A 24,102-nucleotide genomic window follows, 5' to 3' on the forward strand; every position below is an offset into this window, starting at 1 on the left:
CAGGCAAGAAAAATTGATTTTTTTGACATCCAGTTGCAGCCAACTTATCGTAACCCCTTTGGGTTTTCAAGGCAAGAGACATTCAGAGGTGGTTTCCTATTGTACGCTGCTGGGTAGTGACCCTGCTATTCTTTGATGGTTTCCCATCCAAATACTGGCCCAGGCTGACCCTCCTTAGCTTCTGCTATCTGATGAGATCAGGCCAGGTCAAGAAAGAATTAGACCCACTACTTTCCCACTTTACCAGTGTTGGGCATCAAAACTCGTTTTGTAGTCATGAGGTCTGATGTCATCTGAATTTTGATACTAATTAGAAAGCAAAGGCTGCACTCTTAAATGCAAATAAACTCATTACATTGAACATACATTAAATTAGCCTGTGATTTTTGCTTACCTCATGAACTTGCTTGGCAAAATTAAGAACTTTTAAAGACCTGTATCTGTTTACGTACAGTGAGCGTTGTTTTCCTAATGATATTCTTACTTTAACTGGTTCATGTGCCACCTGTTGTCTTGTGCCTTCTTATTTGATGTTAGTTTTCCATTTCCTGTTAAATACTAAACTGCAGACTTCTTACCTTGTTTTTCTTAGTTTTTTAGATAAATTCTTTTTATGAGGTGTCTTAAAGGCTGATAAAAATTTACTGTAATCTGAGCTTTTCTACATAAAAGCCTGGTTCTCATAACAGACTGCCTCCAAAAACTCATTATACACGTGATAGCTTTTAATGTGCCATAAGACTACCAGCTATTGTGTAGTAGTTTACCGCCAAGAGAAATCACAGCCAAGTTATGTGGTTTAGAGATACACAACTGATAGAAGTACTGATTTCATAAACACAGTGGTTAGGAAAGATTTACTATTCAAAACAAGGATCAGTGGAACTTGGAGCCCAAAGAGGCCTGTGGGATTTGTATTTGTATCTTTGGCTAAACATGTTCTTGTATTTCATGATCCCACAAATGTATGCATTCATTATGATTATTTGAGAATCGCCTTTGCTCTTCAGAGCTACTGATTTCTTCTGTTTAAATTATTCGTGTGTTTTGAATTAATTTCCAACTCTTTATTCCATTAGGTGGAGCACTTGCACAACTTCATTTTGTTCCGGTTTACCATGGGATTTATCGATACCATTGTTGCCAAATGTAAGCATGAACAGTTTTTCTCTTGTCACAGACCTGTAATAGTTGCACAAGAAGAAAAACAAACTGCTTGATGTGTGAAGTTTCATCACCTCACTATACATTTGATCTTTGACTTGTAATCTCCAGCAAAACTGTATTGAAACATGTGACATTAATAAGGAATTAAGAGTAGAGAGAGCTGTGTGATAGTATTTGCAGGATTATATTATTTGCAAGATATTGGTTTCATGCAGTGGTCCTCAGACTTTCCATACTTGGGATCTATTGAACTGCAAACATATAACAGGAAGTCATGTGACACAGAGGAGCCAGAATGTTGGCCAACCTTGTCTTCAGGCTAGGACTGTGGGCTGCAGACCAAGATATCTGGGGACTGGAAGTTAAAAGAGAATCAGGAGGTATACCAAAGTGAGGAACAAGTCATAGAGTAAAATCCTGCCTGCCTGTGAGCCACCTCAGCTTCCTGCTTTTCTCACATGTGCACAAAGGGAGACAGGAGTCATGGCACCCAGAGACGTAGCAAGGAGGAAAAGCGCCCAGTGAACTGGTACATCCTCTGCCCCTGCCCCACCCCACAATGCCCCAGTCCTGCCCCGGAACATCCCTGCCACGCCCCTGGAATGCCCTCGCCATGCCCCACAGGGGGGCACCTGGTGCATTCCCCCCCGTCCCTTGGAGCTACGCCTCTGATGGCATCCTTGCCCATCTTCCAGTGGATGCTTCCAAAAGATAGCAAAAAAAGAGGCTCCTGACCTAGTTGTTTGGGTATTGCCATCTGTCCATGGGTCCCTAACCAAAGGTTGAAAACTACTATTTTAATGTGACTTTAAAGCTATCACTTTTACACTTAATGGTCTTTTCATACACTGATTTTTAATGTTGTAGACCTTGCCACGGTAGTTGGCTATCTTGTTGTTAGCCGCCCTTTTCTGAATCATGCTCATCCTCGCCATCTAAACAGTACCCATGCAGAACTTCTGGAAGTAAGTAATATGTTTCTGAAATGAGTTAAATTTAGAGGGAGGCATGTAGTTTAATGGGTCACTCATGTGTAATCCTGTATTTTGTTACTTTTAAGGATTACTATCAGAGTGGAAGAATGCTACTGAGAATGTCCCAAGCACTGGGCAGAATAGTTCTGGCAGGGCGTGAAATGACACGATTGGCTGGGTAAGATTAAACATGCACATTTCCTAGCCTTTTAAGGCAAGCCCATATTTATCTCTTTTGTCAGAATCCCATATATAATTTTCAAAATCCAACAACCTTCCTACATCAAGGATGTTGTTATTTTGCTTGTTGTATTATTCTAAGATAGGCTTCTTTCTGATGTAATTAGGTAAAGAAACAAATGGTTATCTTGAAATGCATGTGTGCTGTAATATTTGAAATTTAGCAAGACTTAGATTTCAGTTGATACAAAATGGAATGCTCTTCCTACATTGTTTGATTTAAAGCAGATAATCTTCCATATGCTTTTAATTTATGGTACTTGCGACAACTGGCCCAGGACAGTTGAGCAATTGTATTAATGCTATGAGAAAAAAATGCTTTTAAATTCTTAAGCCTTGTTGCGTAAATATGTGTTCTCTGTAGTGTGTCTTCCAGTAATTTGAATTGCTTTAATTTTTTTCTGTAGCCTATAGTTTAATTTTTAAAGAACATTTCTTATTGTCTTTTCATTGTTATGAGTTTACTTTTAATTTCAGGTTCACAGCTCGAATTACAGAATTAATGCAAGTACTGAAGGACTTACACAGTGGCAAATACAAGCGTACCATGTTATCACAAGAAAAGGGTAACCAACATGCTTGTTAGATAAGTCTTGCTCGAGGCACCCACACTTGTCATTCTCTAATGTTTGTGTTTGTTTTTACTTTAAGATTCAGAAATAGAGCAAGCGATCCCCTTGATTCCTGGTGCTGGAAAAATTGTCATAGCAGATAACATTATCAAGTATGTGTAGTATCTCTCATTTCCTACTAGACCTTTTGTTTATTAAACTTCTTAAATTCAGCTGAACCAAAACCTTTCAAACTTTGTTTTTAACCCTGTACTCACTGTGTATAAGCAAGAACTTCAAATTGTACTACTTGGGTGCACTATATTTTGTAGCAAAAAGAGCAAACACGAACCATGCAAGATAACAACAAAGTAAAATCTTAGCCTAAATAACAAGCATTTGCAAGCCTTTGCTTAAACTTTTCAAAATATTGATTAATCAGTTATAGATTTGCCTGTCTGAAACCCAAGAGCTTTTTCTTCTAGCATACATGATTACAGCAAAAGTAAAATAAAGATGGAAGAAGTCCACATTTCCCCAGATTATTGGTCAGCTGGAGTGTTCTCAAATCAAAAAAAAATCTAAGTTCTTTTGTACAGTTCTCGTCATCCTACCAAAGCTGTTTAAATTAAAAAAGCAAAAGAAAAAATATGAGAGCATTAGGTTAGATATTTCAGTCTCCAATTCTGTTCTATGTATCATCCTTGGGAAGAGAGATGACCTCCTAATAGGGGCAGATGCTAGGAGGATGTCTGCCTTCTGATTCTTTTATCTCCTGATTCCCATTCTGTAGAATTGAGCTTCATGGTCAGCTGAGTAGGACCAGCTGCCATGTTTTGTTTTACTTGCTAGTGTGGCTATATCACAAGTCTCTTGGAATATAATAGGAATGCAGTAAGCATGCCCTTTCAGTATCAATGGTCACATGTCCATTTTCCTTGCAGGTTTGATCATGTTCCATTAGCAACACCAAATGGCGATCTGCTGATTAAAGACCTTAACTTTGAGGTATGTTTATGACAAGCACCATTTCTGCTTCAGATATAAATCCTGTTCCCAAGTTCTTGAATGCATATAAGATCCATGTACAGTATACACTTGAGTTTTTAATATGCATATGGAGTCATACTTATATTACATTTAACACATGTAAAGCTGAATGTGTGACTTAAACCCCACATTTATTTAGGTATTGGTCCCAATTTCATTTGGAAACTGAACATGTGTTGGCTCTTTCTTATAAACAGATGTACATACATTCACCGTAACATGTGAACAAACATAATCTCCAGTAAGTTGGTATAAAACCTTGGTTGTTCATTAGAATGCTTCACAGTAGAATCAAACAGACCAGCACCTTGTATGGTTAAGTAATATTTTGCTGTCTGCATGTTTTAAATTTAGAGTCAAATTCAGGGGATTGTTAACAGAGCTTTGACATACTGCATTCCCCAGATATTATTGAACCACTAATGAAAAAAGTGGTTTTTTAAAAAATCTGGTAATTCATTTGTAACCATAAATCCTACAGAATTGTTCTGAACATCATCTGACTCTGTAATAAAAAAACAGGAATATAAGTGAATGTATTGTATTGTGCAGACAGTATGCTTCCTACAGCTCAATCCTAAAAATGCTTCCTTAGAAGTCACCCTCTCTGACTTATGTTTGCAGAGTTTCAGTTTTAGTTTGATTGCTTTTTAAATTCCTTTCTTTTTCACATCTCTCGTTTTGTAACTTTTAAATGTAATCAAGCATTTAAATTAGTAAAACAAAAGAATTCTAGTCAGACCTGAGCAATGCTTACAAATACAGATTAAGTTTTAATATTTTGAAGGAAGGGGGATCATATGAGTGTCACTCAGGTTATGGTTAGAAGGCACATGAGACAGCTTTTTCCAAAGTACAGATATGCTGCTTTCCATTCCAGAAAGGCAAGAAAAAATCTAATAAGAAAACAGCAATAAAAAATAATTGGTGAGCTAAACATGGGAGTCATTTGGTATTTTTAATTTTCCTTTTGTTCATATTGATGGAACATCATGTATTCAACCTGGAAGATTTAGTAGCAAATCACAGCACCAACTATATGTGCATCAGTTGTCACCACATGCATATTGAGTAGACACTAGTGTCTGCAGTTTTTCTTTTTTAAATATTTAAATGCTTACTGCCTTGATGTTATTATTTCTAGGTACGGTCAGGTGCCAATGTTTTGATTTGTGGGCCAAATGGATGTGGAAAGAGTTCACTGTTCCGTGTGCTTGGTGAGGTAAGTAAATAGAGGAATAAGAAATGCAACATCAACAAAATCACAGCTTCCTGAATCCTTAATTATTATTTTTTTCTTTTCTGATTGCAGTTGTGGCCTCTGTTTGGTGGTTGTCTAACTAAACCTGAGAGAGGAAAGCTATTTTATGTACCCCAGGTAAACAAAACTGCCCTAGCCACCTGCTAGGGCATTTGTATTCTTTAACATGTTTCAATTTTTCAAATATTTCTGATCTCCTGTATTTTAATTTTAGAGACCATATATGACCCTTGGAACACTAAGAGACCAAGTAATATATCCAGATGCTGTAGAAGACCAGAAAAAGAAAGGCATATCTGACCAGGTAAAAGAGTTTTATTTTTTTCTGATTGTGAAACATCTCATACACTATAGCATATTCTTTCATAGCAGAAGGGAATGCTAAATGTCTTCAGAAGACAGTCTGACTGTCTTTGGAAATACCTATGAATAGCCTTAAAAGCATCCTGCTGGGTTAGATCTGGTTAGATCTGGTTTTGCATTGTGCTTCTTTTAGAAACCAGTTTTGTTTCCCTCTTCTCCCCATCCTGACCATTAGTATTCAGAGCTGTAACGCTCTCAAAATTCCCTTCTTGGAATAATCAGAGTTGTGATTCGCCACAATTCTTATTACCTTTTATAAGGGAGAGCCCTGGACAAACTAAAAACATCACCACATCAAGCAGCTACATGCATAAACCTGTTGATCTGGATTTATTTACAGGTGCTGAAAGAGTACTTGGACAATGTTCAGTTGGGTCAGATCCTGGAACGTGAAGGAGGATGGGATAGTGTTCAGGACTGGATGGACGTACTCAGTGGAGGAGAAAAGCAAAGGATGGCAGTATGTCTTCTTTAATAAGTATCCTTTACCAAATGTCTGTTTCCAGGATAGATGACAGTTAGAATAAAACTGTTGTACTCTTGAATAGTCTCTCTGTCTCTGTGTGTGTGTTGGAGGGCGGGTCTTTTGATACTATTAATAATGATCGAAATTGATTGCAAGTGGCTGAAACTATTATCTGTTGAAAGCTAAACTAAATAAAATATCTATTGTATTCTTCAAGATAAATGGCTTTTTACTAGCATATTTGCATTGGTGCCACAAGTGAATTGATGTCTTCAGAATTATGTATATATAATTAGACAGAGAGAATGAGAGAGGGAGGGCTTTGCTTTTTGAAGGGGTACCTTAATGTTTCAGTGGCATTTACTTTTGCATTACAGATGGCCAGGCTGTTTTACCATAAGCCTCAATTTGCAATTCTGGATGAATGTACAAGCGCAGTTAGCGTTGACGTAGAAGGCTACATCTACAGCCATTGCCGGAAAGTATGTGTGCATTCTGTTGTTCAAACTATCTGGGCTGTTCACATTGTCAGTTTAAGTTCCAATGTCAAAAAACCAGCATCGAGAAATATCAGTCAATACTGTAATAGCCTTATAAAAACATAAGGACTGATTCTCAGTTTGTGAGATTTGCCCATAGCAGTGAGGAATGGAGAGGGTAAAGTATGCTGAAAACAAAGGTTAACATGATCTAGCGAGTCATCTATCTGGATTGTGGTGAATGTTTTCAGTGGCATTCAATCGTACAATATTGAATTCAAGCTCACAATTTTTAATATTACCACAGTAGTTTAAAAAAGGGTTTCGCAAATCATACATATTTGTGAAACAGTTTTAATAACTTTTCAAGGTCCACAGAAAAGTTGTGGGTCACATCTTCTGTTTTCTGTCCCATTCATTCTCTCTCAATAAGGACTTAATGGGACTTAACACTTCTAAATCCCATTCTTCTACTTAGAAGAAGTAGCATTACAATCAGCGAGATTTTAAAAAATTTAAATAGATGTGTCAGTGTAAAAGATGTCTTAAGAGTGGCGAAGCTTGATGTAAGAATTTTTAGGAAGAATACTGATAGAGAAGGGTGCACTGGCACCTTAAGGACTATCAATGTTTACTCCAGCATAACCTTTCATAAGTCATAGCTCACTGTGTTGTGCATCTGAGTTACTGAGCTCTGATTCATGAAGATTAAGTTAGAAAACAAACTTTTATAGTTTTTAAGACGTCTCCTGTTTTATTTTGCTGCTACGAATGAATGTGGCTGCTTACCTGGTGTAGTTTTGGAAAGTTCACTTTTTATCCTCACCTGTTTTCTCATCCTTTAGGTTGGCATCACTCTCTTCACTGTATCTCACAGAAAGTCCCTTTGGAAGCACCATGAAGTAAGATGTATTGATTATCCTTTTTCTCTGTAAAATTTGTACATGTCTAAAGAAGATGTCATTGGTGCTCTGTTGGTGATCAACAGTGTAGGGCAGAGGGGAAAATCCAATAAACTTGTGAGGGCCAGTTGAATTTTGGATGTTCTTTGAATAGCTAAGCCCTATGCCATGCCACAAACTGCATTTGAAATTCCCAGTTGTCATGCAACAGCTGGGGGAAGGTGCTGCTGCTCTGATTTTAAAAAAAGTGTCTTTGGGGCTGAAACTACTCTTCATTTTTCCCCAAGGTAATGCAGCAGCTGTGTGTAAGTAAAACTGAAGCTTTAAATTAAAAATGTCAGTTCCTAATTTACCAGTGCATAAATACCTCAGAACTCACTTTGAAATCTGAGGGGGAAAATTCACCTGAAAATTCAACTACATGTTCACCCATTTCAATAATAAATTGTATACATAGCTGAAGCCAAAATGGAAGCAATTTCAGTGTAATCTCATACAATTGGCAGCACTACAGCCTGCAAGTGCCACCAGATGGCAATATATTCACCCAGTATTGTAGTGTGAATTGTAAGAAGGAATGTGTTGAGAAACACATTTGTAAATTTCTATAATTAGGCATCCCTAACCTAGTCTGGGCACTTTTTAAATTCTGAGAACAGGTAGGGGTTTCTGGAACAAAATGATTGCTATGAGATGTAGGACCACTCACAAAATCACTGTGACCAACTTTGTGAGGTTTAAAAAAATGTTAAGAGGTTCCAAGCCAAACTTCCTTCTATGATGGAAGCAGCTGCTTCTGAATAGGTGGTCTCTGCAGATATCACACCTGGACTTTAGAAGAAGAAGAAGAAGAGTTGGATTTATAGCCCACTTTCTCTCCTGTAGGAGACTCAAAGGGGCTGACAATCTCCTTTCCCTTCCCCCCCTCACAACAAATACCCTGTGAGGTAGGTGGGGCTGACAGAGCTCAGAAGAGCTGTGATGAGCCCAAGGTCACCCAGCTGGCTTTTGTGGGAGTGCACAGGTTAATCTGAATTGCCCAGATAAGCCTCCAAAGCTCAAGCGGCAGAGCCAGGGACGTAGGTATAGATTTTTTGGGGGGGGGGGGTTCGGACCATTTCCCCACCTGCCCATGGGGGCCGTGGCCACACCTCCCCAAGCCCAGCCCCCCGGCCTTAGTGCTTGTAAAAGCAGCTGTCCAAGGACAGGTACGGTAGACTCCCCTGCACCATCCACCCCCCCCCCCCAGCTGGGCTCACAGCCGGCAGCCCCATCTGCCCTCCCTTCTGGGCAGACGTGTAGCTGGGGAAAATGGCGCCTGGTGCAAAATCTGAGTATTCCCCCACCCGCAATGGGCGGCCGCTGTGATGCTGGAATCCACTTCCAAACAGCATCACTTACAATGGTGTTTAAACTAGAGAGCCCAAATTCTCCTTTTAAATCCACCTTAAAGGGAGAATCTGGGGTCCACAGTTAAAACAACATTAAAAGTGATGCTGTTTTGGGGTGGATAATCCCTCACCCTGAAACAGCATCACTTTCAATGTTTAAACTGGGGACCTCAGATTCTCCCTTTAAATTCATGCTGAAAGGGGTGGATTTAAAAGGAGAATCTGGGGAAATTTGAGGGGTGCCTGCTGTCAGGGGTGCAATTGTTAAGCTAGCAGCACGAAACTTTCAGGCTATCTTTAGGAGACTCTCCTGATCATACCACCCAGGTTTGGTGAAGTTTGGTTCAGGGGGTCCAAAGTTACGGACCCTCAAAAGTGTAGCCCCCATCTTCTATTAGCTCCCATTGAAAACAATGGGGGATGGGGTACCCCCTTTGGGAGTCCATAACTTTGGATCCCGTGGACCAAACTTCACAAAACCTGGGTGGTATCAGTAAGAGACTCTCCTGATGATACCACCCAGGTTTGGTGAAGTTTGGCTTAGGGGGCCCTCAAAGGTGCAGCTTCGGATATGTAATGGGGGGTTGAACCCCCCCTTACCTACCTACGTCTTTGGGCAGAGCAGGGAACCAAACCCGGTTCCTCCAGGTTAGAATGCACCTGCAGTGGCGCAGTGGCTAAGAGCAGGTGCACTCTGATCTGGAGGAACCGGGTTTGATTCCCAGCTCTGCCGCCTGAGCTGTGGAGGCTTATCTGGGGAATTCAGATTAGCCTGTACACTCCCACACACGCCAGCTGGGTGACCTTGGGCTAGTCACAGCTTCTCGGAGCTCTCTCAGCCCCACCTACTTCACCGGGTGTTTGTTGTGAGGGGGGGAAGGGCAAGGAGATTGTAAGCCCCTTTAAGTCTCCTGCAGGAGAGAAAGGGGGGATATAAATCCAAACTCTTCTTCTTCTTCTCGTAACCACTATGCCACTTCTGCTTTACTGAAGTATCTCCTATTGCAGTAATGAAAGAAAGCCAGGATTGGCTCTTTGATCAAGTGAATGGGCACCAAGAAGCTAATTAGCAGGTACCGTGCCAGCAGACATCACATTGGAGGTCACTGCTGTAGACTGTTGTTATCTACACCAATAAAGTAAAATCTTCTTAAAACAGGTTAACTGATCTGTATTCTTGTCCTTCTTAGTATTACCTTCATATGGATGGAAGAGGATATTATGAGTTCAAGAAAATTACTGAAGACACAATTGAATTTGGTTCTTAAACACATCTTCACCCTGCAACAATGATGGATAAGAGCATATAGAAAGACAAACGGCACTGCAACATAATAGAACTACAGAACTTATTCTTTAAACAGATTTAGTAGGAATACAATAATCAAAACAAGATGTTGAGGCATTTACTATGATGTAGGATATTACTAATTTGTGTATATGTTGGTTTAATTATTAATATGTACTAAGAATGCCCTTATTCTTGTGGTTTTTGGAAACCTGCCTAAATTAAATTGGGCTTAAATCACTTTATTAACTTTGATTCAACCTGGATGCAAATATTCTGAAGTCAGCTAATTTGACTTCTATTTGATCTCTGTCTCCTCTGGGGAGGAATCCTGTTAAAATGTAGCATTGCTACCTCTTCTGTTCCCAGTACTGCGTATGTGAATTTCCATGTCATGTTCTGATGTATCGATCAATTGTACTGAATATCGTGCTTTTTGCAGGTTGGTACAAGGTTCTGCTACTGCAGCAAAATGCACAGGGCAATGAGCCTTTCCCTTTGCGAAGGTTCTGGAGGAGCTCTGCTTGCAGAGGTACTGGGTTCAGGAGAGAAGCAAACCCCATATGTGTATTTTTAACTACTATGCGGGGATCCTCTTTCCATTTTTTCTATTCACAGTATCCCACTACTGCTTTGGTATTATCTGTCCATTCTCTCATTCACGTTAGCTAGAAATAGCCATTTTGGGCTTGGTGTCCCACTGTGGAAACTAAAGAGAAAGGAAGGGCGATGGTTGCATTTTTTGAACAAATATTTCAATTTTTATAATCTGCTATATGAGAGTGAGACTTGCTCACTGAATATCTCTCTCTCTCTCTCTCTCTCTTTAAATGTGCAGTGCCTGAGGATAGCTTTCAGAGTTGATAAAGGATTTTTTCTTTTTTTCTACCTGTTACCAACTTAATGGTTAGCCATACAAGAACAATTCCCAGAAGGGTGTGATGTAATCGTGTATTTGATGCCAGCCAGTTCATATATGGAAGAGATTCTTTTTATGAAGTATTACTTTTCCATGGAAACATGTCATGATACACAAGATCATTGCTTAGAGGAAGACTTGAAACAAAGCTGAGAAGATAGTGTCTGGCTAGCCTGTCCATGTAGTAAGATGCCATTTACCTTTATAAAAATCACTGGAAACCCCTCCAGTACTTTCAAGGTCTGATGGGTGTGTGATTTTTGCCCATGTGATGTAACACTGAAATGCACTACCTGAAGGCATGCACTACATATGCAAATAAATATGATCACTGTCTTTTCCCCTTGTAAAACCAGTATTCATTTTCAGTGGTTTGTTGTCATTTTTAATACCTCCTCTTTCATATTAAGATGGCTGCCTTTCTAAATTTTGTAAACATGAAACAGAAAATTGTGTGTCCGTCATCTTTGGCTTCCACAACAGTGCTCCAGTACAACATTATAAATGCCATTGTTTTTTTTTTAACGTGCTTTGTACAAATTAACCAGTTGAGAGCTGCAACAGTCAAACTAAGAGTAAAGCTTTAAAAGACTTACCTTTGAACTAATTTCATCTGTATGTCACCGATTTTGATTTTACTAAACATACGTAACAGATGACTTCTGAAGGATTTTGTGGCAGTCTGAGGAGGGGCTTGATATACCACAGCCGGATGTTTAGTACCTCCATGAGCAAATTAGTTGACACATTCTCAAATGCTCATGTGGTTTCAGAGGTAAATGTGGCTCATAACAGATTGCTTTGATGCTAGCGGTACGTTCCTTCTCCAGGTAACCTTTGTCTCTAAAGTTAACTGCCCTACAGTGGCTCTCTTAGAGAAGCTGGCTGTCTCAAATATAAATGTTTTTAAGGAACTTCCATACTTTTCTAGAGTGGAAAAACGCTGCTTTATAAATATTTGTAATTTTTTTCCCAATAAAATTGTGGTAGTATTCTTGAGGGTTTTTTAAAGGATGTTGTGTTTTTGTCAATAACTATCAGAAAACATGTGTTATTTATATAGCATCATTTGTAAAAGGCCCAAAATTGTTGCAGTTCAACATCCAGTGATAATAGTGAAGGCAAGTTTATTTAACCTGTTAAAACAGTGCAGATCGACTTCACTTGTCAATGAGAGAAGAGACTAGTTCATTGACTTCAACATTTGACAGCAAATTGAGACGGGACGGGTGCTCTGAAGCCAGGCAATATCTATATGTGTATTGTGAGGGCTCCAGAATTGACTGACCCTGTCAGGCAGTCCGCATGTGAAGACCAAATAAACCTGATCAGGGCTCAAGGGGAATTGTGTTTAAGACCATGCTATTTTGTGAAGAAATTTTGCAAATGCGGTTCATAGTAATTTTTAAAAAGTGGTTCAGTTATGCTTTGGTCTTGTACATTGGTTGCTACTTTCATGGTTGCTTAAACTGGAAATCCTGAGTGGTAGGAAAGATGGAAGGAGCAAAGAATCTCTGTGCTTCATATATAACTTCAGCCTGATGGTGTTTAATAGTTGCAATGGCTGCCATTTCCACTGAGGGGAAGTAATAAGTGTACTGTAAATTGTTTTTGGGAGGAAAGGCACAATATAAATGTAAGATTTTTCTACACAGATGAGATAATAAAGCTGAGATAAACATCTTTCTAGTATTTTTCCCTTTAACTGGTATCATATGAGATGTGCTTAAAACTCTGCAAGCAGGGCTGAATGCCATGTTTAACAAATGTGGGATCAGTCAAGGTCTTCTTCTGAAGAAGGTAATCCCAGTGGACAATGGCAAACTAGTTTATCTACCACCAGTAACAGTTTATCTTGAGCAACCAAAAAAGGATAAATATGTTTTGATACACACTGTTTTAGTTTGAGTTTTTAAAAAAGTACTTGAATTCTACTAAAGTGAATATGCACACGTTGGAAGAGTAAAAATTTTTAAACACCTGTGACTGTATAAAATGAACAGCTGTGGCAACAAAACAGTTATTCTGATCAATGGGCCTGCTCCAGAGTTGTTTTTGGCACATTAAATTTTGGCTTACCATTTATTCCTGAAAAGAAAGAGAAAATAGAAGTTGGGAGATCAGGTTGGAATGCTCACACACACTGCAAATGTTAGCCTGCTGCCCCACAATGGTATGAAAAAGGATTGTTCAATGATGGTATCAATGAGGCTCTGAACATTAGAGTGGGCCTCAGTGACTATGGCAAATAAATGGGTTTATGGTGTGTGCAAGAGTCAAGACAAGTGCACTAAGCCAGCATGGTGTAGTGGTAAAGAGCAGTGGATTTGATTCCCTGCTCTTTCACATGATGCCTGCTGGGTGACCTTGAGCTAGTTGCAGTTTTCTCAGCCCCACCTAACTCACAAGATGTTTGTTGTGAGGAGGGGAAGGAGTGTGTAAGCCACTCTAAGACTCCTTACGGTTGGAAAAAAAAAAGGTAAAGTTTCCCCTTCAGTTGTATCCGACCCTGGGGTACCACTGCAAGCAGTGATTTTATAGGCAAGCCGCTTTTGTGGGGCAGTTTGCCATTGCTTTCCCTGGCTATTCTTTACCCCCTATCTATGAGCTAGGTACTCATTTACCGACCAAGAAATGGATGGATGGCTGAGTTGACCATGAGCCAGCTGCCAGAATATCTGACCCACAGGGGATTCGAACTCCTGACCGTGTGAGTGGCACTTAACCACTATGCCACACTGCTCCTTACAGTTGAAAAAAGTGTGGTGTAAATCCAAACACTTTTTCTCTTTGTAAAATTATTACATAGTTAAAAGAATCCTTTTGTGGAGGTTTGTAAGTGGCCCTCAATTATTGCACACTAAGCAGCTGAGCAGGTATGGATTTCGTGACATACCTTCCTGCATCCATGTTTTTTTTGTATTATAAGCACAGTATATTCTAAATATATTTTTATTTATATATTCTTTCAATTGTTTGCAATCCCAAATCTTGTCTATATGGTCTTGCTTTTTCCATGCACTGTGCCATATTTTGTGAAACTGTTCCTCCATAGTTGGTAATTTCTCCTGCTTCCAGTTTTATGCTACCAGTTGTTCGTTTGTTTTTGCTGCTGGTAATAAATTCCTTATAAGCTGTTTTCCTCCTATAACATTACTGAAATATCCTAAGAGAACTATATTGGGATCACTTAGGATCAATTTCCCCCATGATCTTATGTATTCCTATCTAAAATAGTTGAATGTCTGAATATAAGCACCAAATATGGATGGCTTTATTTGCATGTGCCCTTTCAGAGTTTCCAACTGGTTTATGGCATTGGGGGTCTATCTGAACCCTTGTAGTTTCTAGGTGTGATTCTTATTCTTTTAAAATGTTGACAATTTTATTTTCCTACCTCCACACAAACACACTACTGAAATTCCAGACTCGAAAATCAACTTTTTAAAATTGAGAAATTGTCTATTTGTGTACTACCTGGCAATTGTATCACTGGAAAGTGTGAGTAACTCTCAAGTGCCTTGGGTACATTCTTTTGCACACATTCCAGTAAGCCAGTGATGTAGATTGATATGCTATAGGAAGGATTAGCTGAATTGCATTTCAGTGGTTAAGCCTTCTAGCAGAGCCTTGCTAAATTATATTCTTTGTGTTATATTGGCACATAAAAGCTACCTGTTGGTTTTTTTTACCATAATGGGAGATATTTGTTAAAAAGAGCTTCAGTGGGACAGTCTTGAGTTTGTAAAATCCAGGGTGATTTATTAGTCTGGAAATGCGGATTTTTCAGCAGCTGGTGGAAGCAAGCAAAATTTTTCTTGCTGTATTAGAGCAAACATTTCTTAAACAAGAACTCCAATTTTATATCAGTAGATCTTGCATGGACTAACTTTCCAGTACTTTCTCTAAGGCCAGGACTGATTTTCATATTTTGTGTCTTGGGGTATTTTTCTGTGTGTGTGTCTGTAAAAATAAACTATAGTGTAACTTCAAAATAAGAACCCTTTATTCTTTTCAAAGAGTTGGAATAAAAATATTTAGCCCAATTTTCTTTGGCTTTTTAACAATGTAGTTAAGAGAATGCAAGATGAGTCTGTCTAATGCAAGATAAGATGTGCTCATAATTATTTAGTAGCAGCTTGGGACAACTTATAGAAATTATACACTTTAAAGGATTTTAGTAACTGACAATGATATGATTAGGATTTCAATGGCGGGATCAGACAACAATTTTTGACTATTACTGGGTTTAAGATTTTTTAATACCATTTACTTGGAAAATTGGCTTGGGAATTTTTTTAATTTTCCTCTGTTACATGGTGAAAATGCTGTTCCTATTTTTGAATTAAATTTAGGATGTTTAGATTGAATTAATTTGACTTTAAAGGTTCTACTTGAACCAAACACTTTTAGTTTGTTGAATATTTGATTTCCTAATTTATACGTCCAACAAAAATGTTACCTGGTTCATTGATGAAATGCTAACAAGCATAACAGCAAACTGAACGGAGTAATGCAATGTACAGAATAGATATGAAATAGAGTCTGTTGCACAATAAAGGAGAGAAGTTTAGAAAAACTAAACCTGATGCAAAAGCTATGTGATAAAGGAAGTATATAGAACAGGTCTCAAAAACTGCAGCAAGTCTAGAAGTGGTCCCTTGCAGTGGAACTGAATCCCACTTGAAAAAGTTTAAGAATCACTGAGTAAATCACAAGTCATACCTTCGGTAGGTGAAGTGTGCTTAAAGCACGTTGGGGAGGAAGAACCTTGTATGAGAAATACCAGTATCGTGACAGCATAATTTGCCTTTTAACAAGAATGCCTTTGCCAAACATGGCAGGGAATTGTAGAATTTGTTCATACAGGGGTTTCAATGGTATGGTTTTCCCCACCCTGGGTCTAGCGCATGCCAGTCACAGAGAGAGATTTGTTGATGACCCAAGGAATGCTACCTTTGCCTAGTGTTTCCTGGAAAAAGTCTTAGATAGGATTTATTTTACAACATTCTTGAATTCCAAATGCCTGGTGTGGGGGCAGATGTGTATACACAGACTTTCCTAGAGTAATGACTCAAGCAGATAGAGGCTGGAATCAGAGGCTAATCATGTCTTGGAGAATAATTGTTGCAACCGCACTTCAAAGCGACAAAACAAAAGGCAACACTGCAGTCAGCACCAGTTGCGTGCAAAATGGAGAGACAACTCTTGTGTTGTCTTTGTGTGCAAAAATGGAGAGAGAGACAATTTGTCATTTTGAAATCCCAAGTTTGATTCTTTAATATTAGGAGCCAGCATAGTGGTTAGCATAGTGACTAGAACCAGTGAAGTCTGAGTCCTAAGTCCTTGTGTCCAGATATGAAATTGATCTCAGATATCCCTCTTTCCACACTTTTCCTTGTCAGAAAATAAAGCAGGCACCAGAGACTTTCTAGCAGATTAAAAGATGAACTAGAATAATTTATTTTACAATGATAAAGATGTTTGGCAAAGTAACTAAAATAAAATAAGGTACCAGTATGTTGATAAGCAGGCAGAATTTAAATAGAATTGTTGCTTATTCCTTACACACTGTTTCTAGTTATAGTTCAGTTCCTTGGGCATTGGCAAAATGTTACAGGTATCTGGTTTTTAACTGTGCTTCCCAAAAAATGTTAATTTTCCTTATAATATATACTTAAAATTCAGGTTTTCAAGACTATTTATGTTCTCAGAACTCCTTCCTCTGTCTTGTGAGGGATTCCTTTTTATTCACAGGTAACTTACAGCAGATTTCTCTAAACACTGGCTCAGGGATATCTTTAGCTAGATTGGTCCCTTAACAAATATAACAGGATTTTGTCTTTTGAACCCACTTGGAAGAATTCCTCTGTCACTCTGTATATCTATATATATAAAAAGCAAACCGTGACTTTGTTAGTCACTCCCTAACGCCAAAATGGCTGGACGGATCACCCCCAAGTTTTCACATGACGTTCCTCCCTGTTGCGGGCAGGTAATCAGACCTTCAAATCGCCAAAAGTCCATATTTGAGCTAGGTAAAACGTCTTCTTCCTGGCGCACCAGGCCATGAAGCTGTTTGTGTTTTAACTGTCACCCTTAGAATGTCCGTGCCGCCTGTCTGTCTGAGGCCTGAAGGTTTAGGATGTTCCCGCAGATGGGCAGAGATGAGCAGTGGAAACAGTAAATAGGTAATACTGGTAGGTAATACGAGTGGAAGTGAAACACATACACATTTTGCTGTGTGAGACAGTAGGTGGGGTTCCCCCGCTCAAACGCAGGTAACTTTCACTCTCTGTGCCTCACCCACTGCTACCACATAACACACATACTTTCATACACATCCAGCTCATCCTCACACACCTCACTCTGCCCTCCCTCACATCCAACCACCACTTACCCACTTCCTCACCCATATTCGCCACAGCTCTCTTTTACTAAAAGCGAGCTGGAGTTTGCCTTTTTCTTCTAAGAAAATCCACGGGGTGGGGGCGAACCAACACTACTGGCTCCGCTTCTTTTGCACGTGGCCCTTTAAGAACCCAGGGAGCTGGCCTCGATCTGAGCGCCTCACCACCCTGCCTCTGCTGCCTGACTGGGATAGCCTCCTTGCCCCAGTTCTGCCTTACCCAAGCCAGGACTGTGCGTGTCAACCAGCCTCATGGACAGCGGGATTCACACTCTGGACAGTTCCGTTGTGGAATGGGAAGGGTTACCTAATACTAAAAAAACAAGACAGCACCATATAACAACGTGCATTGAAAAGGGAAAGAGGGATTCCATTTGATCACCCCAAAAGGCTATGCTGCAGATCATTGGACCTGCATGGACATCTGTGTGGGTTGCGGACTGTGATGAGAAGGACAATTGCCACAGCAACGCGTGGCTGGGCCCTGCTAGTATTAACTGAAATTAAAGCCTCCTAGTTTATTTCCTTCAGTGTATCTCCCCAGAGAATATAAATATCATGCGCGGTTTCAGTCTCAGACTGCTATTTAGGAGATTCGGATCAGACTAGCCTTGTCTTTCTGAATTTTCTCTTAGCAGAGAAATAAGCTCTGACCAAGAGAACAGAGCACTCTGTCTCTCAAGTTCTCTGTCTCTCTCTGCACCAACTCTCCGTCACCAACTGACTTAGTTCTAACAGCACCATCTGAAACACTTGCCAGCCAGTCAGAAGCTGTGAGGTTAACGGTTTCCAGGAGCCTTTGCTCCAGTTACCACTCAGCAAAAGTCTTGAAATCTGTCACATCTGGCAACATGTGAGTGTTCACTATAAAGGGAAAATGTGTTCAAGATAAACTACCCTACTGCCGAAGCACAAATTTTCAGTGGAAAATAGTTCGTCTGTTCCCTAATAGCTTGATGAAGAGTCTCGCAGAACTCAAAAGCTTGCACACTTTAGATTGAGGAAGGAACCAATATATTTGTATATATATGTTGAATTTGGCACTGTACAATAATGGAGTGGAGTAGACATTGAATGAACTTGCACATTCAAAGGGCTGGTATTGATTTAGAAGAAGAGGAGTTTGGATTTATACTCTGCCTTTCTCTCCTGTAAGGAGACTCAAGGCAGCTTACAAACTCCTTTCCCTTCTCTCCCCACAGAAGACACATTGTAAGGTTGGTGGGACTGAGAGAGTTCTGAGAGAACTGTGACTAGCTCAAGATCACCCAACAGGCTTCATGTGTAGGAGTAGGGAAACAAACCCAGTTCACCAGATAAAAGTCCACTGCTCATGTGGAGGCGTGGGGAATCAAACCTAGTTCTCCAGAATAGAACTACTACACCATACTAATATATTTTCACATATATAGCAAGGAGTAATATTTCTAAGAAAATGGAGGTCAGATAAAGACACTCCTGCCATCTCACAAACTAGCAGATCCTGGCTACTTCAGTTTTTATATATATATATAATATATATATATTATAGTTACTGGTAACTTTCCTCTGTAAATGGCCGTCTTTAAACCAATATAATATGGATATCAGCATACTGCTTGCATACTTGCTGCTTTTCCATTGTAAGCTGTGTAAATTTGGGTCTATGCTGAAATGTGATGCAAAATCTTGAATGCTTGTGTTAGGAAATTCCTGAAGATTTGGGGCGGAACCTGGGAAAGTTACGTTTTATGGAGAAACCTCAGAGAATTATAATTCCACAGTCCACCCTCCAAAGCAGCAAGTTTCTCCAGGGGAAATTATCTCTGTAGCCTGGAGACCAGTTGTAATCTTAGGGGATCCCAAGGCCCCACCTGGAGGTTGGTAACACTTGCTAGGAGCAATATGCAGGGCCTTGAACTCTAAAACCTAATTGTTGCCCTCCAGGATAGGTTTTGGCCACTCTGAAAAAGTATGCTGTAGATGGACAACTGGCCGGATCCAGCAATGAACATATTTGGAATTGTCCCATGTCTCTGGCTATTTCACTTAGGCATCCGCAAGCAGTGACACTTGCCAAAATCTAGTACTTCAAAAAGTCTTTATTATAAACCCAGAAATTATTCTTCATCTTGGTTTCTGTAAATTGCCAGAGAGTGGCTGAATAAGCTTTCTGATAGTCATAGGGGAACTCCATGCATCTTCCCAGGATGAGCAAAACCAGAATAATATAGATACATGTATTTTATGTAGAATTGTTTAAACAGTTTGGTTTTCCTAAGTGCAGGATTTCCCCTTCTATAAAGCAGAGATCACACAGCCTTAAAAACGGTAACCATTTTGCACTCTGGCGATGTGCAAAGGGGGTGGGGGTGGGGGCATATGATTGTGACCAGCTGACCGTAAAGTTATGCTGTGCATTGTGTTCAGGAACTTTGATTGGGTGAAATGAATTGTGTAAGTTTATGCAAACTCCGTGAAAAAGGAATGTCAATGTTTAACTGGAAAGGAATGTTAATTTAGCTAAAATAATACTGTGGGAGTAAACACAGCCCTCAAACTCTTGAGTAGAGCTGTTTTATATGCAAGCCATCTGTTGTCTGTCAGCCTGGATGGTCCCTTATGTGCTCCTCAAAGTTGGAAGTCTTGGGCACTGCTGAGGAAGTATCCACTGATTTAAAGCTATAGTCATATTCCAGTGTGAGGCAAAGCCACCTAATGCTTCCTGCTTGCCTCTTTCCCTTCTAATTAGTTGTGGTTGGGGACACCGGGCATGGAGTTTGCCCTCATTGACCAGCACTTGCAACTTCCTGTAGTAGGTCTTCCATATAGCAGGCCAGGGCCAGGCTTAGCAAACTGAGGGGTTTCCTTTGCTTTGAGAACAAGATCCTAGGAGAGAGAAACAACTTTGCTTTGATCAGCTCCAACCTTGCCCTTTGTGTCTCTGCTGCTCCCTTTCTTTGACTGAACAGCATGCCTAAGGCCGTTTCTGCATGGGCCAAAAATGGCGGCCTGGGGGTGGTAAAAACGCCGCCCCCAGGCTGCCGTTCGAACAGGCGGCGCTGCTGAAACGCAGCAGCGCCGACCTGGCTGCCCTTCCCCTCCCTCAGGGCGGCGTCAGGCCACCCTAAAAAACAACCCTTCAAAGGGTTGTTTTTGAGAGGACAGCGTCTTCCCGGCGGCGCGGTGCGAACAGCACCGCCGGGAACACCCTGTTTCCCCTTCCCTCTCCCACTTACCTCTCGCTGTCGTCGTCCTGCTGGCCTCCTAAGTCCCTCCCTTGCTGTCCTCCGACCCCTGGAGGTCGGAGGGCAGCGTGGGCGGGGCTTAGGAGGCCAGCAGGACGACGACAGGGACGAGGTAAGTGGAAGAGGGAAGGGGGAAGAGGCGGCTCCGTGCGGAGCCGCCTCTCCTGCGGCGGCCTCTGCTGGGCCCGCTCGCAGGCTTGCGTGCGAACGGGCCTCCACCCCCACACCGGCAGAATTCTTGCCGGCGTGGGGGTGCATAGAGGCCATGTGGAAACGGCCTAAGGAGTAAACTTGAGTTTGCCTTTGGTGATGGCTTGGTGCCAAGTCCCCAAGTGCTTAAGATCCATATTTAGCAATGTAAGGGAAGTGGCAAGACCAGTTGTGAAACTTCAGGTCGTAAGTGCCTGTTGCAACTCCATTTTAGCAGTACTATAATTTATACTGCAAATTATGTATAGAGAAAGCCATAGTACTTATAGAATTCAAATAACATGATAGCGGGTTATCTCTATAGTCTATCTACACTGTTGCAGTTGGTTACTGACTGTTTCTTTGATGTTGACAGCTCAGTGGGGTTGACTGCCAGTTGTCAATAAGCTCCAAAGTGTTACAAGATGTTTTCCCAGTGAGTGAGCTGGAGTGCCCATCAGAGCCCCGAGGCTGACCTCTCCCAGTTGAAGCAAGTGGGTAGCTGTTCCACTGTGTAGGAATGTAGTTTCACATTTTGGCATAGAATTGCCGATGGACCACTGTATGTCAACTAGAGTATCTGGGTGGAGCTGGACTTTTTCTCTTGGAAGCTGATGTGGGGTAAGACCTCTGTGGCCATACAGGAGTTCGTCTTTGCTGGCACTTTATTTGCATGCTTGTAAATACAAAACACCCAGGGCTGTCATCTCTGAAAGCAAGCTCTTCTTAAAGCTTTAATTTCTTACAACTTGAAGAAGTGAGATACTCAGGAGAATATGTATAATTGCTTCCTTGTGTCTTTTCTGAGCTGTCAGGGAAGTTGGTCTGACCCACAGGGAGGACAGAATTGGGGGTGGGGGTGTGGAAGGAAAACAGTATATTTTGCCCTAAGACCCTTGGAGAAACAGAAGGCTAAAAATGTGCCATCTAAAGAGTGTGCATAAAAACTGGAGGATCTTCCTGCCTACTGGAGCCATCCCATGGATTGGCTAAGGGTTGAAGCATTAGAAAATGCATCACCCTCAAATCCAGGAACTGATCTGGGAGACATCAAGAGTGCATCACTATTTATTCCCTTCTTGAGCCATCACATGGGAAATGATGCACCAGAATACCCTGTGATTGCTTTATATATATAAAAAATACGAACACAACTTTAGGACCAAGACTTGAGGAAGAAACCAGAATGTCTTTCAAGGAGGGAAGTTGGGAAAGGGATGAGCTAATGAACAAGAACTCAAGGACCAAACATGCAGCAGAGGCCAAAGCGAAGCAAGAACAGGAATGGCAGGGGAAAGGAATGGAGTCCTGCTTGGCCCCTTCTCGTGCCATTTCTCAAGTCTTGCAGCTACATGCAATAAGGTTAAACCTTACATAAAGATAATATCTCTTTTTAAATAGGTATTCTTTGGTACAACCATGAGGCTAATTCAGCTGACCTATGAAGAGAAGATAAATATGAGGCTTGTGGAACCATCAAGACTACCAACATTTAATTCTTTCAGTTTAACCTACCTCATAGGATTGTTGTGACAATAAATTGAGAACTTTGAATACTACTGTAAACAAATTGGAGCAAGCATAGCTTAAAGATATGTCTAATAGATCACTTGGGGATGTCTATCACAGCTTAGCCTCCTATCAAATTTGATTTACTACGAATTGTTTTGCCTAGATTTTAATACAAGCTTCCTGTGTCCAAATTGGGCAGCATTTCACTATCTGAAGGACAAGGCAGGGAAAGATCAGAGGAAAAGAAATGCACTGGCCTGTTAATCTACTTTTTTTTGGTCACCTTTGCAATGCTGTAAGCTCTTTGTCCTAAATGGTCCCATGAGTGTTCCAAGTTAAGCCCATAATCACATTCTTTTCATTACATGCCTTTTGGCTGCAGACTGTCTAATCTAAAGTAGAGATTGCTATGCTAGAAATGTGCTAGTGAACCTCCAGTATCCGTTAACAAGTTCAGTCTTCTATGAATGTGGCTATGAAGAACACCAATAAGGCATGCTTACACACATACTGGTGTTAAATAGTAGGCATTCTCAGGATGTGTTGTCCTTTGAGACCAGGAATTGACAACCTTTACTATCAAAAGAGCTATGTACACACACACACACACACACACGAAAAAACACATATTTGAGTCTTATAATGAAGGCAACACAGCCGATTAAGTCTGAATTAGCCTATCAACATTACCATTAAGTCTAATTGAGCATTAATTAATATGTTTTACCACATGCAGTAGACTACAGAGGACTATTTATGATTGTTTGGTACTTTAACTTTGCATTTCTTGTAGAATACTAACATGACTTGTTGCATTTATGAATGGACTGCGGGCCATAATAATGACAGGCTGGCTGACCAGCAGTACAGTCAAGTGTTGGTAATGACTTCTTTATACAGCACATATAAAGAAATCACCAAGCACAAAACACACTGATTATCAACAACACATATTGCTTTAGCCAGTTAAACAGAGTCTTCAGGTTCAGAGGTGGTAGAACTCTTAGTGTCAACAGCTAGAAAGGTGCTGCAAGGGAACAGAGGCATTCCTCCCATTGGGCAAAGTGGGCAGTTGCCCTGGGCGCAGCCCTGTGGGGGGCGCAAAAACTGCAGGTTCGTTTGTGGGATTTTTTGTATTTTCAGTGTTATTCCATTTTTGGCCTGCAGAGGGCACAGCTTTTAGGCTAGCAGCACCAGAATTTCAGGGATGGTTCAGGAGATTCTCCTGATGCTATCACCCAGGCTTGGTGAGGTTTGGTTCTGGGAGTCCAAAGTTATGGACTCCCAAAGGGGGTGCCACATCCCCCATTGTTTCCAATGGGAGCTAATAGGAGATGAGGCTACACATTTGAGGGTCGATAACTTTGGACCCCCTGAACCAAACTTCACCAAACCTGGGAGGTATCATCAGGAGAATCTTTTACTGATACCACCCAGGTTTTGTGAAGTTTGGTACAGGGGGTCCAAAGCTATGGACTCCCAAAAGGGGTGCCTCATCCATTGTTTCGAATGGGAGCTAACAGAAGATGGGGGCTAGACCTTTGAGGGTCCATAACTTTGGACCCCCTGAACCAAACTTCACCAAACCTGGATGGTATTAGGAGATTCTCCTAAAGATACCCTAAAGTTTGGTGCTGCTAGCTTAACAATTGCACCCCTGACAGCAGGCACCTCCCAAATTTCCCCAGATTTTCCTTTTAAATCCCCCCGCCTT

The 24,102-nt window shown here is 40.7% G+C and overlaps 1 protein-coding gene across 1 annotated transcript in view; it reads left to right on the top strand.

Annotated features, from left to right (window-relative positions):
* Window positions 1–12,734, top strand: part of ABCD3 (ATP binding cassette subfamily D member 3) — a 40,176-nt gene extending 27,442 nt beyond the window's left edge. Inside the window, exons 11-23 of the mRNA XM_048497059.1 lie at window positions 1,080–1,149; window positions 2,035–2,132; window positions 2,228–2,319; window positions 2,859–2,947; window positions 3,033–3,105; window positions 3,877–3,940; window positions 5,127–5,204; window positions 5,295–5,360; window positions 5,458–5,547; window positions 5,947–6,066; window positions 6,450–6,554; window positions 7,397–7,453; window positions 10,035–12,734. Of these exons, the coding sequence (XP_048353016.1) occupies window positions 1,080–1,149; window positions 2,035–2,132; window positions 2,228–2,319; window positions 2,859–2,947; window positions 3,033–3,105; window positions 3,877–3,940; window positions 5,127–5,204; window positions 5,295–5,360; window positions 5,458–5,547; window positions 5,947–6,066; window positions 6,450–6,554; window positions 7,397–7,453; window positions 10,035–10,112 (1,080 nt within the window). The 3' untranslated portion in view covers window positions 10,113–12,734. The remainder of the gene's footprint in view (window positions 1–1,079; window positions 1,150–2,034; window positions 2,133–2,227; window positions 2,320–2,858; window positions 2,948–3,032; window positions 3,106–3,876; window positions 3,941–5,126; window positions 5,205–5,294; window positions 5,361–5,457; window positions 5,548–5,946; window positions 6,067–6,449; window positions 6,555–7,396; window positions 7,454–10,034) is intronic.
* Window positions 12,735–24,102: the final 11,368 nt, after the last annotated feature.

This window comes from Sphaerodactylus townsendi, linkage group LG05 (genome assembly GCF_021028975.2).
Source record: "Sphaerodactylus townsendi isolate TG3544 linkage group LG05, MPM_Stown_v2.3, whole genome shotgun sequence".
In the NCBI taxonomy this organism is placed as follows: Eukaryota; Metazoa; Chordata; class Lepidosauria; order Squamata; family Sphaerodactylidae; genus Sphaerodactylus; species Sphaerodactylus townsendi.